This window comes from Marmota monax, unplaced genomic scaffold (assembly GCF_021218885.2).
Source record: "Marmota monax isolate L192 unplaced genomic scaffold, Marmota_monax_Labrador192_F-V1.1 WCK01_AAM20220418_F8-fsc00007, whole genome shotgun sequence".
Lineage (NCBI taxonomy): Eukaryota > Metazoa > Chordata > Mammalia > Rodentia > Sciuridae > Marmota > Marmota monax.
In genome coordinates, this window is record NW_026692781.1 from 6,034,571 (window position 1) to 6,051,866 (window position 17,296).

Consider the following 17,296-nt stretch of genomic DNA (forward strand, 5'->3'; position numbering starts at 1 on the left):
TTGGTTGTTTGTAAGAAGGACCCTGGTCCCGCTATCCTTCTAGCACAGTTGTGAGGTTGGATGTGGGATGCAAAAGAGCCTGGGTGCTTTTACCAAAATTTAAAGTAAATATTTTTATATATGGATCTACCTGAGGATGGTTAAAATAAAGAAAGCTGAAAAGCCCTTCAGGCGGCCGGGATGCCTTCGAGGATCATGAGGAACCCTAGCACCCTCGTGGAGACTGCTGGCTCCCCTCCACCCCAGACCCGCCTCCCTCCGCCCGCGCCCCGGAGTAACGTTAGAGCCCGCGGGGGTCCCCTGTCCCCGTCCGGGCCTGGGCGGTCCCTCCCGTCTCTAACCTTCCCTGCAGCCTCGCAGGACAAACATTCCTGCTTCTCACAGACCCGAGAGCCTGTCGGGGGAGCCGCTGCGATGGAACCCAGGCGTCTCTGAATCCAAAAACTTCCCAAGATGAGCCACTGGTCCCCCAGTGTGGCGAAAGCAAGGGACCGAGCTGCGCAGAGTCAGAGTTACTCCACCTGAGGCGATCAGAGGAGGCTTTGGGGAGGAGACGACATCAGGACTTTGGGGGATGGATAGAGGTTCTCTTTTTTTTTTTTTAATTTTTATTGTTGGTTGCTCAAAACATTACATAGTTCTTGATATATCATATTTCACACTTTGATTCAAGTGGGTTATGAACTCCCATTTTTACCCCGTATACAGATTGCAGAATCACATCAGTTACACATCCATTAGGTGTTAACGTGGAAAGGCATTTGGGGCAGCGAATACAGGCAGGTACAGAGCACACCGCGCCCTCGGAACTGCTCACTGCTGCGGCGCTGCCGGGCCGAGGGTGAAGCATGGTATGAGCCAGTGGCATCGGGAGGGGAGGTAGAGCCCGGTCGTGCAAAGCCTGAAATGCCGCGCTAAGGAGCTTAGATTGTCCAGTCCGGGGAGTTCATAAAGGGGTGCCTATTGTTTGGGCAGGGAAGTGCTCAGGGAGCTCGTTCTTTACAAAGATCAGTGGTTTGAAAAACCTCCTTGTTAGCAAGAAGAATTCTTTTGCAATTGACACACATAGAAACGTGGGTTCAAAGCGCGCGGAGCAACCCAGTCGAATGGTGGCCATCAAATCGCCCGCTTCTGGGGGAGCTTCAATTATTGGAGAGGCGGCCATGTCCTCTTCCTAGGCATAGCCTCTTTCTATCACGGATTGGCAAAGAAGTAGACGGTCAGAGTAGACAACTCAACGTGACCTTTGGAGACGGGGAGCCTTGGGGTTTGTACTTTCAGTCTTCCTGCTTGGTGGTTGGGACTGTCTGGTTTAGCAGTCCACTCCCCAGCACTCGCCATCTGCTAATTGAACCTCAGACAAGTTTAATTCTAAGTGGTGAGCTCAGGATGATAGAATGAGGGTAGCAGTGTCTGATGCATGGAGGGTACACTGTGGGGTCCCTGACCCCACCCTGGCCTTGACCCTCTGCAGACCAGAGACCCTGGACAGGGTTGGGTGGGGAAGGGCAGCCTTCCTGGCTGGGGCGGGGGCACAGAATGGGCTGAGGAGGAGGTGGGAGAAGTTTAATATTACAACCTCCTGCCCCTTCCCTCAGAGCCCTTGGCTGTCTCTTGAAGGTGTCTGTGCCTGTGACCAGGAGAGACTTGCAAGGCAAGGGCTGCTCTGCCCAGTCACCAGGTTCAAGGTTTTGTCTTTCACCATCCGACTGGAGGATAAATAGAATTTTATCCTAAAAATTTCTCAGTAGAACTGCTTTTATGTTAATTATCATAAACTATCCTTATAAATCTCATAACGATATAGGAAACATGATCTGCAGGAGTCGAATGTAATTTTTCTTGATATTGCATTGTAAGTTAATTGAAGACTTTGCCTTGCCATTACTTTTGTCAATTCAAAGGTTTCTAAACAGTGTGTTGGGGATTTTAAGGCCTCTTAAACACAGGAGTGATTTTAAGAAAACACTAGGGGCTTGGGCTGGGGCTGGGGCTGGGGCTTGGGCTCAGCGGTAGCTCACTTGCCTGGCATGAGTGAAGCACTGGGTTTGATTCTCAGCACTGTATATAAATAAATGAAAAATAAAGGGCTATCAAATATATATATATATATATACACACACACACACATATATATATAAGCAATAAAAGTTAACATGTGAAAACTTCTGAGGAAATTTTAAAAATAATTTTATTATATATTTTTTTAATGTGATCCTGATGATCAAACCCAATGCCTCAAGTGCTAGGCAAGTACTCTACCACTGAGCCACAACCCCAGCCCAGAATATATTGTTTTAAAAGAATGATGTTGGTGAATAATAGAACTAGTGATGATTAATCCAAGTGGGCCTTAGAATCTAGGCTTTGGGGCCAGTCAGGCCTGGGCTTAAGCCCCTGCTCTGTTACTTCACAGTTTGAGCTAACAACTTAATCTCTCAATGCCCCTTCCCCTGCTCCGTCTAAAATATGGGCTTTGTTGTGGGGTTGTTGTGGACGATTCAAGAAAAGGTTGATTATAATACCTGGTATACAGTAAGTGTCCAACAAATTGACTTCGGTGTTCTTTCCTTAGATAGAGGACATGGTGTGGAGATGGAATGAAGCTTCATCTCAGTTTTCCTTTGCTCTTCTGCTTAGGTATGCCCCCTCCCACATGGGTTTTCATCCAGAGCATGGGGCAAGGGATCTGTTACTGTCTTGATGGAGGACATTAGGTTAAGTGAAATAAGCCAGACACAGAAAGACAAATACTGCATGTTCTCTCTCCTATGTGAAAGCTAGAATGGTAATTACTAGCGGCTAGGAAGAGTAGAGTGGAGGAAGCACACGAGCAAGATGAAAAATAGGTCCCAAAACAGAGTTAGCAGGGAGGAGTTAAGTTCGATGTTCTGCAGCATAAGAGTGACCAGTACCTAGTATCCTAGTACCTAGTATCACAGTACCCTAGTATCCACTTTTTGAAGATCTGTAAGAGGAGCTCCAAGGCTCCAAACATGAAAATCAAGGAGGGAAATGATTTAATCAATAAATCCTGTATATATGTGTTGAAATATCACCCTGCACCTATCAGTATGTACAGTTACTACATGATAATGATGATGATGATGGTGGTGGTAATGAAGCTAGTAATAATAATAATAACTCCAGGGATTCTGTAGATTAGAAATTTTCAGTTAAGCTCTTTAGGCTTCTGCTTCATACAACTCCCCAAATCTAGCAAGTCACCACAGAGCAACTATGTATTTGAGGTTGAGACCTTTTTTAGAAAGTACACATTACATATAAAATGATTCTAACATGCAAATTATTTTGGTTTGTTTTGTGACCAAGCATTAAACCTAGGGGCACTTAACCACTGAGCCACATTTCCCAGTCCTTCTTTTGAGACAGGGTTTCACTAAGTTCTTAGGCCCTTACTAAATTGCTGAGGCTGGCTTTGAACTTTCGATCCTCCTGCCTCAGCCTCCCAAGCTGCTGGGATTATAGGCATGCTCTGCTGCACCCAGCAAATGCAAGTTATTGAGGGTGATAAAAATATAGTACCTCCTGTGCAGTTATTTGGGACCATATGACTCCACTGTAGCAGGGAATGCCACTCTGGTCTGAAAAATTTGAGAACCAGGAATGTCTCTCCCTCACCTTTCTTCCTATACAAGTGAATGGACCCACAAAAAGCAAGCAACCTGGATCTCATAGTCATCGCAGGGAGGAGATCTGTCTTGGAGAGTTGCCCAGGACAGCCAAAGTAGATTTTGCATGAATTGACAAATCAACCTTTCCTTTGAGGGGTAGGGGCGGGGAGTGAAGTGGGTAACTTGTTAACCATAGCTTCTCCCATTCTGTTAATTATACCATTTCGTCCTTAGATGGAAAAATAGACATAGCAAAAAGATTTCATACTTGTAGGGGAAAAAAAAAAACAATGAAACAAACAACAACAACAAAGCAACCTTAATACTTTCAGGATGCAGCCTGGGTTAGGTACCTGGGAAAGCTACATGGAAGAGAACTTGGATGCTACCATTTTTAGCCTTCTGTCAATTATTAAGCAGTATTTACTAACATTTATTAACTTGTGTGTGGCACAGTATTATCTATGAAGAAAAAAGACAAAAAAGAAAAAAAAAAGAATGATTTTTAACCTACGTCTATTTTTAAGAGTTTAGGGTCAGGCTTAAACTCTTAATTTCTGTGGTAACAGCAAATTACTATAGCTATCAATGTTTCCATCGTGGTTTTATTCAGCTTTATGAACCACTGAAGGAAAGAGTTCTAGTGCCAAAATAGTTGGCTTGTGAAACAAAGGAAAAGGGGCTTTCTGGAAAGTTTAGATTACAAATTCAAAACAAGACACTTTGTTGCCACCGTGTCTGGCAGTGTCAGGCCACTAAATAAATGCAGGCATGGTATTCCTCCCAACTAATGTAGGACTGAAAATTTTCCTAGGGCAAGTCTTTATATTTTCCAGATTTTTATCTCTGAATATGGCTTCTTTCCACAGATGTGGGGAGGAATTAATTTTGTACAATAAATTTCCCTGTGGAACTCAAAACTTGACTTAAGTATCTCCATGGTCCTTAGCAGAATGAACATCTTCCATACATGGTACTAGAAAGTCTATTACTTTTTCTAAATATTCCTTACAAATAGGTCAATTTACTAAGGACTTCTACCTTCCTTATTTTATAACTTTAAAAACCAGAAAAATAGGGGCTGAGGCTGTAGCTCAATGGTAGAGTACTTGCCCTGCATGTGTGAGGCACTGGGTTCGAGCCTCAGCACCACATAAAAATAAATAAATAAATATATTGTGTCCAGTAAAAATAAAGAAAAATCCCAGAAAAATATAATTTAAATAGCATTTTAGCATAACTCTATTTCATTAAAGGTTTCACTCTCCCAAAGAAACTACAAAGCACATTTTACTTTTGATAAAATGTAGTACATTTGAATATAAAAGTGTTGTTGATGCAAGACAATAAGAGAGAATGCTGCCCATGTTTAAAGTTTCTCACCTCATACAAATTTGGATACAATATGGCTAATTCAGCTTCTTGAATCACCTCATAATGCCCTAGAATAATGATTCTAAGCTCAATTTCTTTTAGTTTTATAGTAAAAACTATGAGTGTGCAATATTCTACAAATATTCTGCAAAATCCTACTGCTAAGTTAAAGTTCATTGTCAAAATGAAATATAAGTAAATTTTCTGTCACATTAGTCTAGAAGCCACCTATGCTAATATTCATGGTAGCTTGACCAGAAAGTTTTGAGAGCTCAGAGGAATGGAACTAGCCATCTATGGACTGAGACCTTGGAAACCATGAGCCCCCAAATAAGCTCTTCCTGTTCTAAAGTTGTTCTTGTTAGGTCTTTAATCACAGCAGTTAAAAAACTATCTAAAACAGAGGCTCTAAACCTCTTCTGCACTGTGGCATTTGTTCCAAGTGTCCAAAGCCAGTTGGGAACATTTCCCAAGTCCACTCCTGGAGCAAAGTGCCTGTTAGGCAGGCACCATTTAAAAATTTTTTTTAAAGTCCAATTTTTTTAATCTTTATTTTATTTTGCTTATTTTTATATATGGTGCTGGGGATCAAACCCAGTGTCTCACACATGCTACGCAAGTGCTGTACCACTGAGCCACAACCCCAGCCCCATTTGTAGAAAGAGTTTAGATGTGGAAAGTAAGCCTCAGAGAAGTTAGTGGCTTCAGAGAAGTTGGGAGACAAAGCCAGGTCTCACTTTCAAACCTATGTTTTCTGCCTTTCATCCTTTTCCTGAGTACCTCAATAGGAGGTTATGAACTTGGTCATTAACAGAAATAGATTTCTAAGGATGCATATGATCATTTGAAACAAATAGCGATGGATATTAATAACAAATTAGTCATGCTTATTTTTTGGACCAAGTCATCCAAGTGTCTTTGTTTGATTGCTACCCTGTTCTAGAACTCACCATATCCTGTGTTAATGGCATTTAGCATTTCAGACACGTGTGTGTGCATGTGTGCGCGTGAGCGTGCACACACACACACCAGGGATTAAATCTAGGAGCATTTTACCACTGAGCTCTTTCCTAGTCCTTTTTTTTTTTATTTTCTACTTTGAGATAGGATCTGGCTAAGTTACTGATGCTGGCCTCAAACTTACCATCCTCCTGCCTCTGCCTCCCACACTGCTGGGATAACAAGTCATGTGCCACTGCACCCAGCCAAACTTAAACAATGGTGGGCTGTTGACCACATCCATGGTCATGAAAACAGTCTATGGGCTGGGGATGTGGCTCAAGTGGTAGCACGCTTGCCTAGCATGCGTGAGGCACTGGGTTCGATTCTCAGCACCACACAAAAACAGAGTAAAGATATTGTGTCCACCTAGAACTAAAAAATAAAAGAAAAAAGAGTGAGTGGCTCACTAATAGAAGAAATATTTTTTAAAAAACAGTCTAAGGTGTTTCCAATGAAAATGATTATGTTTAAAGGGAAATTTAAGCTTTACATGCAGAATTTTGAAACCCATTAAGAGCCACTCGATGCCATCAGGGTCATGCATGTGTGGTGTTGCTGCTGAGCACTGCATGTGAATCATTTTGTCAGTCTTAGATGATTCTGTGACAGAGTTTGGGATAATATAACCACTAATAAATTTTACCCAAAGTTCCAGGGCTTCCATTTGAGGAAGCTGTTCAGAGTTGGTTTCACAAAGTTCTTACTAGAGATCAGCTGGCTCAGGGAAGCCAGGATGTATTTCTGTGTTCCCAACAGTGCCCACAACCAGGCATGGAAGCCTCTCTCCAAGGTAGACAGGGCCAGACTCCACCTTGACTTAAAAAAAGCAACAAAAACCTGACAGAACAGGAACAGGCCTGTGACCCACTCTTCCTCTTACTCAGAATGAGTTTGGGACTACATTTGCATTTTTATAGTGACAATCATGTTTGCAGCTATTCCACTGTTGTCAGCCACAGTATTCCACTGTTGTCAGACTTAACTCAGTGAACAATGTTTATAATAAAGCAAATGTTAACATGGCAAGGAGCTTGCTCCAGGACTCCAATGCTTATGCTTTAGCTCTTCTTCTGCTTACATGTTACCAAGTTATGTCCCCTCTCCAAATCTGTTTCTTCCTTTGTAAAAAAGAGGCCAATACCAGCCACCCTACCTCAGATAGCTGTTATTAGAACAGAAAACTCTGGAAAGTAGAGTAGCATTGCCTGTGATGAAGCAGCATAAATGGTGAATGCATGATCATTTTGGTAATTAGAGTTCACAGTCACTACCTTTTTCTATTTCAAATTGCTACATTTTCTCATGTTCCATTTTCAGGTAATCTGATTATCCCTTCTTTGAAACCAGCCAAGCAGTGTATAACTACTTTTTTCTTAGAATTTAAACTATAAAGACCACCACAATTTTATACAGAAGGCAAAAATAGAATAATCTTTTGAGTCTTAAAGACAGTGGTAACCGCATGTTGTTACACATGGTATTCGCTGTGTGCTGAACACGGTTTTGAGTGCTTTTACATGTGTCCTTATTTATTCCTCACAACCACTCTGTATGTAGGTACCTCTTATTATCTTCATTTTCACATAAGGAACCTGAAACACAGGTAGTTAATTTAGGTCCATAAATCTAAATTCTTTGTTTGTTTGTTTTGGTACCAGGGACTGAAGCCAGGGGTGCTTAACTACTAAGCCACATACTCAGTCCTTTTTGAGATAAGGTCTAAGCTCCTCAGGGACTTGCTAAGTTGCTGAGGCTGGCCTCCATATTGCGATCCTCCTGCTTCAGCCTCCAGAGTTGAGATTATAGCCATGCACCACTGCACCTGGCCAGAAATCTAAATTCTTAAAATTATATTTTATTGCCTTAAAAGTCATATGTACGCAGGCAATCCACATCCCCTGTGTTTTAAACAAGTGATTTCTGGCTGAAAAGTAATACATTTCCTCTTTCTCTGCTTCCAGGCTGCCATAAATGAAGCATCTTCCTTCTCTCCTCCTGGACCATGAGCCAAAAAGATACTTTTCTTCCTCTAAGTTGTTATTGTCAGATATTTTGGTCACAGTGACAAAGAAACTAACACAGAAATTAGTATATTAGTGGAGTCCTGCTGTGTCTAGTTCAGAAGTCTGTAGAGTTGGTTTGCTAGAAGAATTTGGAAAAGTTGGGAGATGTAGGCTGGATCCGTTTTTAAATGTTTTAAAATGGAGCTTAATGGGCAATTCTGATGGGAGCTCAAAAGATCAGAATACAATAACTGTGTTCTGTACTCATGAAGTTACAGTGGTAATGGAAACTACTGGGATTTGAACTAGAGGCCACTAGTGTTATATTATGGCAAAGAACTTGTCTACGTTTTGTCCATGACCTGAGACTCTAAGGCTGAACCTAAATGTGATGGGCTAAATCAATCTGGTAGAGAAAAATTCAAGGCAGCACAGCAGTCACTGCGTGCCATGGATACTACTGGCATCTTTTAGCCAGGTTTACTGTGAAAATCAGGAATAAAAAGCAGAGCTGAAGGATTTTAAAGACTTCCATGGAAGGTGTGATTGATAGATTATAGACTGTGAAGAGATGCCAAGTACTTTCCACAGAGACAACAGGAGAGATGGCTTGAGGGAATCTCTAGAATTTGCAAGACTGCAACCATCACAGGCTAAAGGATGTAAAAGGGAAAATTCCTTTGAGATCTTGGGGCAAGGGTCATAGATCAGGCTCAGCCACACAGGCACTCAGAAGCCACAGTCATGATTCCAGGAGGTGCAGGTTGATGGCAGACCTTGGTGTCATCCATGTGGGACTAGCTGTTGAGGATGCAGGATGCTGGAGTTACAGGGTCATGCAGGCTCCCACCAAGATTCAAAGAAAAGCCCAGAAGGTCAGGCAAAGTATAGCAGGGTTGGAATGCCTCTGGGCTGCCCATGAGAGGGTAAGGCACGAAGTTGTAAAGGTGAAGCCAAAGCAGGAAGAGAGATCCCAGAAATTAGAGATGCCAGTAATGTGGACTGTCCGCAAAGAAGTCGTTGACCACTGGCTGCAGAGAAAGTTGTGGAGATGCTGGACTAAAAAGAGAGCCCCTGTGTGTTAGGCTAAAGGAGTTGGAGTGGGGGCTGCTCAATCCCTCTCCATAGGACATCTTGCCATCATGTGTCCTCTTGTACACAAGAGTTAAGGGACCTGTTTGCCCAGATGGATTTAGGTCTTGCTTTGGACCCATCCCTTCTTTCTATGCTCCTATTTCTCCCTTTTGAAACAGGAATGTTTACTTTGTCACTGAATACTGGACATATGTAACTTGCTTTTTTTTTTTTTTTTCTTTACAGGGGAGCAGAGTCAAGAGTGTGCCTTGAGTCTCAGAGGATACTTTGGTTGTGAGATGTTTTGGCAATGTTGAAACTGTAAAGACTATAGGACTCTTGGAAATGAAATAAATGCGTCTTGCATGAAGCTTATGGTGGCCAGGGAAGAACATTATGGTTTGGATATTATGGTGTCCCCCAAGAGCTTCTGGGTTAATGCAGGAATATTCAGAGATAATTATTAGATTATGAGAGCTGTTACCTAATTAGTCAATCCTACTTTGAATAGATGGTGGTTACTGTAGGCAGATGGGGTATGGCTGAAGGAGGGGGTCACTGGGGCATGACCTGGAAGGGCTTATCTTCCCTGTGGCTCCTTCTTTCTCTGCTTCCTGGCTGCCACGAATGGAACAGCTTCCTTCCTCCATGATGTGCTACCTCACCTTGGGCCCAGAGCAATGGACCATGAGCCAAAATAAACTTTCCCTCCTTGTCAAAAAGAAAGCAAGCAGGCAGGGAAGCAAGAATGCAACACATTTTGATTCTAACTTGAAATAACTCTTCTACCAAGTTCTTCTCTGGCTTTATACACGGTACCCCTCAAAAAATGTAAAGGGGGAGGGGAGGGAAAGTAAGGGAAGGTAAATGGAAGTGTTATGTGTTTGGGGAACTAAAGTTAATTCAAATCAAAAGGCAATTTATATAAATTATAAAACTGTTTCAGCGTGAACTGAAACCCAAGAACTAGAATTCTAATAATTCAATTTAAAAGCACTTATTGAATTAAACATTCCAAACAACAAATACCTGCCAATGTACTTACAAAAGTATAAGTAAGGCTAAGACTAAGTGAAAGGTACAGTTGGCATTTCCACTAAAACATAGCTAGTAACATCTGATGGTAATCAACACTGCATTTAATAAGTAATGATGAACAGCAAAACAACACAACAATAAACCACCATTTTGGCTTTCTTTAAAGAGGTATTTGTAGAGACATTTGTTCACATTTTATGTATAATTAAACTGAAATGACTTGCTCTTGTTCTTTCTCTCTCCCCAACTCCCAACTTAAAAAATTAGGGTGATCTTCTATACTTACTTTTTCTCAACATGCACACAACTAAAGCTAATTTATTCCTATTTTCTGTATTTCTTCTTTTTTTTGGGGGGGGGGTGGGGCTTGGTATTGAACCTATGGCCTCACACATGCTAAAAAGCACACACTAACACTGAGCTACAACCCCAGTTCATGAAGCTAATTTAAATGAAAAAAGATTTAAAAATTATATATAATAACTGCATTTTGCCTTGTATTAGTTCTGACTCTTAGAAACACCTCAGATATCACTGTAAGGACAGAATACATACTTTAATTCTGAAGACAGACATCAGGGGACTAGAAAATAACAGAAGCTTCAAAAGATACTAGAGCTAAAGATTACCAGAGTAACTTAGAAATAATTTACTAGTAGGTACCAATTTCCTATCATAAATTATTCTATTTGGCTCAGTTAGCCACCTTGGACCTACTCGGTACTGGCATGTTCCAAAATCTATAGCACTCATTTGGAAAAACTTTAGAAGGAAGACCTAGATCTGTTAAATTGATTCATCTCCTATATACCTTAGACATCAAAATGATTACCTAAACCCAGGTCAAAGGAGCAGTGTCATTTTATGGCTTATTTCCCTCTTCTGCATTCTTACACAAGCTAGAACTGTCATTCACTTGAAAATGATATGGTGAAGCAGTGATCTAGGTCTACCCCTTATTCAGCTTCATGTAAGATTCACAACATTAATTCTATACCTCAACAAAAAAAATAATTATTTTTTGGGGGGGCGCGGTTAGAGGGGAGTGAACTCAGGGGCACTCAACTACTGAGCCACATCCCCAGCCTTATTTTGTATTTTATTTAGAGACAGGGTCTCATTGAGTTGCTTAGCAACTGAGGCTAGCTTTGAACTCGAGATCTTCCTACCTCAGTTTCCTGAGCCGCTGGGATTACAGTCATGTGCCACTGTGAGGCCCTCACCAAATTTTTAAATAAAAGTGGGCATTTTCTTTTTAATTCAGGACTTTATGAATATAGTACTTTAAGATTCAGAAAGATGAAAACCCAAACAACAAAACTAAAAAAAAACATGTAAGCAGCACTAAAAACACTCAGCCAGTGCTAACATTTCATGACCAAGTCAGTATTCTTATAGGATTTCTATCTTAAATCTCCAGAGGAACAGGTATAGTCCTTGAGCCACTCCTGATAGTGCTAAGTGTTACTTACCCAGGATTAGCCTTGATAATGGTTATTAGGTTTAACTCCAACAGCTTCAAACACTTTATACTTGTCCTGAAGTATACTTAAAGAATTTTTTCAGCTGATCCTTAAGTAAAGGAGCTAAGTTAGCCAATATCCTAAATCTTGAAAGCTCTCTTTGAATGTAATTTTCATAGTCTTTACTTTTTAACTATTATTGTTTATTACTGTTTTGGCTACATTCTCTACAATTTCAGCAGCATCTTAAAGAGACAATGTGTCTATGTACAATGAAAAAACAAAATGGCTTGCAACTTCAGAAATAAGAGCCACAGTTTAACTGTACAATATTAAGGGGAATCTGTGGTAGGTAGGTATAGCCTCTGTTTTCTGCAACATGGACAACTTACATGTAAGTATCAGCAATATGAATGTGACAATAAAGAAAAGATCCTTGTAAGAATGAAATACAACATCCTGAAAAATATTGGTTTCTACCCATACAAGGCAGTTAGAAAATGTTCACATTTTAACAAATCTGTACAAACCACAAGAAACTTTTTTATGGGACTATCATCCCACCTTGATGATAAGAACCTTCTACAAGTGTAGAATAACCATTAACAATTTATAAATCTAGTATCTATGTGCTCCACAGCCCTAGAACCCAGGAAACTAATTTAGAGAACTCAATATGCCCAACATGGATCATTTTTACATGCCTTGATTGTTAGTGAATGCCTGTTTTTAATCTCTATAATGTACAGTCAACTTGCACCTTCAAGGAGCTCATTCAATTCTTTTAGCAAAGAAGCAACATCATTTTAGCAGCAATTAAAGCGCCTTCAAGAAGACTTAAAAAAAATACAATATCCAATTAGAAAAGCCATATTTTTAAACATTTGTACAAGAATAAGCTGCTGAAACTTAGTAATTGAAATAGGACATCTGTACAACAATTTACAATAGAGCTAGAAGGGAATTTTATCATTATCCTGCATAGAACTGGTCTGCATTTGGTTACATACTATCTCTTGTTTTAATGAACAAGGCCTGGAAATGAAAGAAAAATACCTGTTAATAATTCTAACATGTTGAAAGCACTGGAAATATTACAATTTAGTGAATTCAACTGATTTCAAAAGAAGCAGATCTTTTCATCAAAGGTGTAAAATACCTAGGACTAACAGCTCTCCCTTTAATATAACCAGTGGAAAAAAAACGGACATGTGGTTTCGAGGTACAACTTGGTAAAAGCCAGAATAGGCAAAAGACAAAGTCTAACTCTGTCCAAAGATTCTAACTCTCACATTCTACTATAAAACACAATGGCCACTGTCATTCAGTTCTTACTTTGGTTTCAGCAGATTAACTGCCGAATGCTGAAGAATGTATCCAGGCACTGTAGTTCTTGTGTTAGAAATATGTCTCATATTTTCTCCATGTGTTTTTAAATAATGAAAAACTACCCTTCAATTAGAACTCTCTAGTAACAATCAAATATATTTAAGTATTACAAACGTTATTTACAGTGTTCCCCCAAATAAACAAACAAAAACCCCCATTTTTCTTCTATCTTAACATGGTATTCCTGTTTCTGTGCAACAGGCAGTCATCCTTCACTGCTCAAGGTCAAAGTAAGAAGTGTGCATTTATTCACTGTCCATGATCCACTCTCATACAAATGATGCTATGAAGAACTTTAGTTCACAAACAGTTCCTAACCATGTCCTGTAAAAAAAACAACACAAAAAACACTCAAATGCTCTCAAACTCAAGTTTGCATCTGGAAGCAATTCAAAGATATCATGCCAATCTTGAAGGAAAGTCAGTAAGTAATTATGCTTGAAGAAGGGGGCGTAGGGGATGCTGTCAGCCCAGCCATGTGTAAGTTTCCTGAAGAATTTGATCTTCTCATGTGTGGGAGAAGGTATGGGTCATTTGCCAGTTGGTGAACATCAAATCGATCCTCTTTTCGGTATGCTAAACAGCGTCGTATGAAGGCCTTAAAAGGAACAAAAAACAAAAAACAACAAAAAAAACAAAGCCAGCCATTAAAATGATCTTTTCTCCTTCTAAATATCAATTCATGCCTAGCTATTTTCATTTTACCATGACTAGCTTACTCCTATTTACTTAAAATCCATCTCATCCTTTAGAGGTCTTTATCTGTTTTAGTCTTTAATAAATAAAAGTTTTAGAATCTATTTTGAAAATAATTAAGATGAAGAAAAAATTAAAGGTGACTGATACAGTAGAAGGCAGAATTTGAGGGAATGAAAGGCTATCAACAACAAGGTTAAGAAGTTTGTAAAAAGTAAATAAAGACAAGACACCCATACTCAGGTTAGGGAAAATACTTGACAAAGGTGTATTCTGTAGGGACATTAAGAAAGAAAAAAAAAAAATGCACATGGAACCCCTCCAATAGCCTTTGATGAATTCCAGATACTAAAAAGTGATTATGAAACCTATAAGGTGTAAGGACAGAACCAGAGAAGGCTAAATGAACTCCCTTGTGACACATTCCATTCATTCAGGGTCATTTTTGTCAGTATTAAAAAATAAATAAATGATTTAATTCAATTTCTGTTCTCATTGACACAAGATAGGTAAGACCCTATTTTGAGATAGAGTCTTACTAAGTTGCACAGACTGGCCTTGAACTTAAAATCCTCCTGCATCAGCCTCCTGAGTAGCTGGGATTACAAGTGTGCATAACCACAACCAACAATATTTTTTTAAAGGAATCATATTATCTTTATTACATTTTAAAAGAACATTATATTTACCTCTTAAATTTAAAAAATCATAACTATCACTTAAATAACTTGAAAAGAACAATAAAGACTTAAGGTGCAAAATGGAATGCTTAATAAATACTTAGTGAGATATGGTAAAACCCAGCACATCTTCAGTTATGAAAGCTACTATGATTGCAAACATCTAACAGTACTTTTCTATACTACATGTGAATAACAGAACTATAAAAAACTATATACTGCCTGCTTATGATTTTTTTTTTTTTTGGTATTGGGGATTTAACTCAAGGGCACTCGACCACTGAACCACGTCCCCAGCCGTATTTTGTATTTATTCAGAGAGCTGCTTAGCACCATTGCTGACACTGGCTTTGAACTTGAAATCCTCTTGTCTCAGCCTCCCAAGCTGCTGGGATTACAGGTGTGCACCACCACGCCCGGCTTATGAATTATTCTTATGGGTTTGTATTATGAATTTCATGGGATTTTAAAAGGGGAAGACTCCAACAGGGAATCCCATAAAAAAGAGCTTGGGAACAAGTATGAGAAAGCAGGAGTAAAACAGATATGAAAGGTCAATAGGGCAAAGGGGAGAAGATACTCAACATAAAAAAGTTTTGCTATTAATTAGAAATATCTATTTCCTGTTATTTTATTACAAAGACATATGGTTTAGAACTGGATTACTGGATATACATGGATTATACTGGATTAGCTCTAAAGAGTTAGTGCAGGGCAGCACAGAGGTCAAGGGTGTGGATTTTGGTGTCTGATAGGAACCGCAGCTCTGCTACCTACTTGCTGGTAAGATTCTGAAGAAGGTACTTTTGTGGTAGTAAGGCTGGTTTCTCATTTTACAAATCAGAAATAACTAAAGTATTTCATAAGTTTATTAAAAGATAATATATATAAAAGCACTTAAATTTTATCTTAGTATTAATATAAGCTGATTAAGACTTAAAAGTAATGATGGCCCCAGACCTTGTGATTTTCCCTGATTTTCAAAGCAAGCTGATTTTCACAAAGAATCAGGAACTATACTTGAGTACTTAAAAGATGAAAACTATAATAACCAACGGCTAAAGCAGCTCCTTTTTCCAGCACAAATCACTAGCCCCTGCTGGACAGATCACCTGCAGTGATGATTCCTGTCAGGGTACTTGGTAGTAAGTACTTACTTTGTTGTAACCACAATTGAAAGTTACTGCACAAAACTTATACAGGTGAATTTTATACCTTGGCTTCACTGCTTACAACTGGTTTAACAGGGAACTGGACTTCTGTGGCTTTTAATATTGTATTTTCTTGAAGAATGTCTTGTTGAGATTGATTGTGACCAAATGGCTTTAAAAAAATAAAAATAAGATGTTAGAATATTTATCTCACAAAATATTTAAAACAAAGATCATCAGTGAATCCCCCAAAACAAATAACTTGTTTCTAAGATATTGTCCTCTGTAATTCAGAAGCTGGAATGTAGTCTCCATGGAAATCAGATTATAACTGACACCAGGCTGAGAAAGCCTATCTAATACAGTCCTTAGCACAGATAAAATGCGATAAGGAGAAGAAGAACATAATGCTGTTACAATACAAATAATTAAGATAAAATGACTCCAGATTTGGAGTTAGGAGACCTAGATTTGGTCTTAACATGCTGTGAATTTTCAGAAAAGTCCATTAACCTCTCTTCCCATACTTATGCAGGAATGGGGTGGGATAATATCTACAGCAACTTGTACTTCTGACTTTAATGTAAAAAAAAAGGTTTGGAACCAGGTGCAATGGTGCATGCCTACAATCCCAGCTACTTAGAAGGCTGAGGTAGGAGGATCCCAAGTCTGAGGTCAGCCTCGGTAACTTAGCAAGACTTTGTCTCCAAATAAAAAATAAAAGGGCTGGGGATGTAGCTCAGAGTGCTTATGGATCCAATCCCCAGTTCCACCCCCGACCCCCCACCCAAAAAGTTTGTGAAGAATTAAAATGTGACTCTGAGGAGTCACAGTGGAAAATTATGCGCAGACCAAACTGTGTCTGAGGTGGGATGAAGATGGATGTTAGAAAAAGTGGAAAGAATGGAGGATAATGAAAAATGACGCAGGGTTCCTAACAACAAATGTTATTAGCAGTGTTAACAGAGAGTATTGGAGAGACAGAGAGAGAGAAAGCCAAATACACTGCTATATTAAAATAATTTTAATCAATGGAAATTCAGGAATAAAGAGAGAAGGCTAGGTTCCCATGAAAGGATTTAAATTCACTTCAAATTAGTAAAATTTTATATTTAAAAAGGAAAATGCAACTTAACAGTTGAAGCTGGGGTAACTTACCTTTCTACCATAAAGACACTGAAAGAAGATGACGCCAACTGACCATACATCGACCTTATTGGAAATCTTTGGTGGCTCTTTTCCAACTACAAAACACTCTGGAGGTAAATACCTATAAAGTTATTTGGGGGAGAAAAAGGAAAAGAATACTGTTAGTAATCTTTAACTTAAAACCTTTAAAAACACTCTAAATCTTAGAATGCACATTTTATTCATACTATCAATTAAATTTCTGAAGCATTTACATGCTTTTATCATTTGGTTCCAAAGTCAAAAAATATAATTTTGTGATAGTATATTTTATATCAACATATATATCTACAGAAACAAAAATTATCATTAGAGATTACAATATTCTAATTTGAGTATCTAATAAGAGAAGAACTCCTCTCCTATCACTCTTCACCATTGTTCAAACTATAGGCAGTTCCCTTCCTAAAATATCCATCAGATCACATGGTTCTCTTGTTTAAACCACCAGGAAAGCACTTACTGTCAATAAGATAAGACCTCCTATCACTCTCTTTAAAAATAAAAATAAAATTAAAATAAACCTAATTTGGCAACAATATAAACTTCAGAATCTGTCCACGTTATCCATACTTTCTAATCCCCAGTTAACTCACTTGCTTC

General features: G+C 39.1%; 1 protein-coding gene and 1 long non-coding RNA gene across 4 annotated transcripts in view; one reads left to right on the forward strand and one right to left on the reverse strand.

The window, feature by feature from the left end:
* The first annotated feature begins 615 nt into the window (after positions 1 to 615).
* Positions 616 to 9,463, forward strand: LOC124094456 (uncharacterized). Its single transcript, XR_006852248.2, has 3 exons — positions 616 to 851; positions 2,576 to 2,640; positions 9,335 to 9,463. It is a non-coding gene; the product is annotated as an uncharacterized LOC124094456 (long non-coding RNA).
* A 2,307-nt stretch (positions 9,464 to 11,770) lies between these two features.
* Positions 11,771 to 17,296, reverse strand: part of Tlk1 (tousled like kinase 1) — a 140,258-nt gene continuing 134,732 nt past the window's right edge. For all 3 annotated transcript variants that reach the window (XM_046447164.2, XM_046447165.2, XM_058580175.1), the window contains exons 19-21: positions 16,664 to 16,775; positions 15,570 to 15,677; positions 11,771 to 13,576 (exon numbers count right to left, since the gene is read on the reverse strand). In XM_046447164.2, the coding sequence (XP_046303120.1) occupies positions 13,400 to 13,576; positions 15,570 to 15,677; positions 16,664 to 16,775 (397 nt within the window). In that variant the 3' untranslated portion in view covers positions 11,771 to 13,399. The remainder of the gene's footprint in view (positions 13,577 to 15,569; positions 15,678 to 16,663; positions 16,776 to 17,296) is intronic.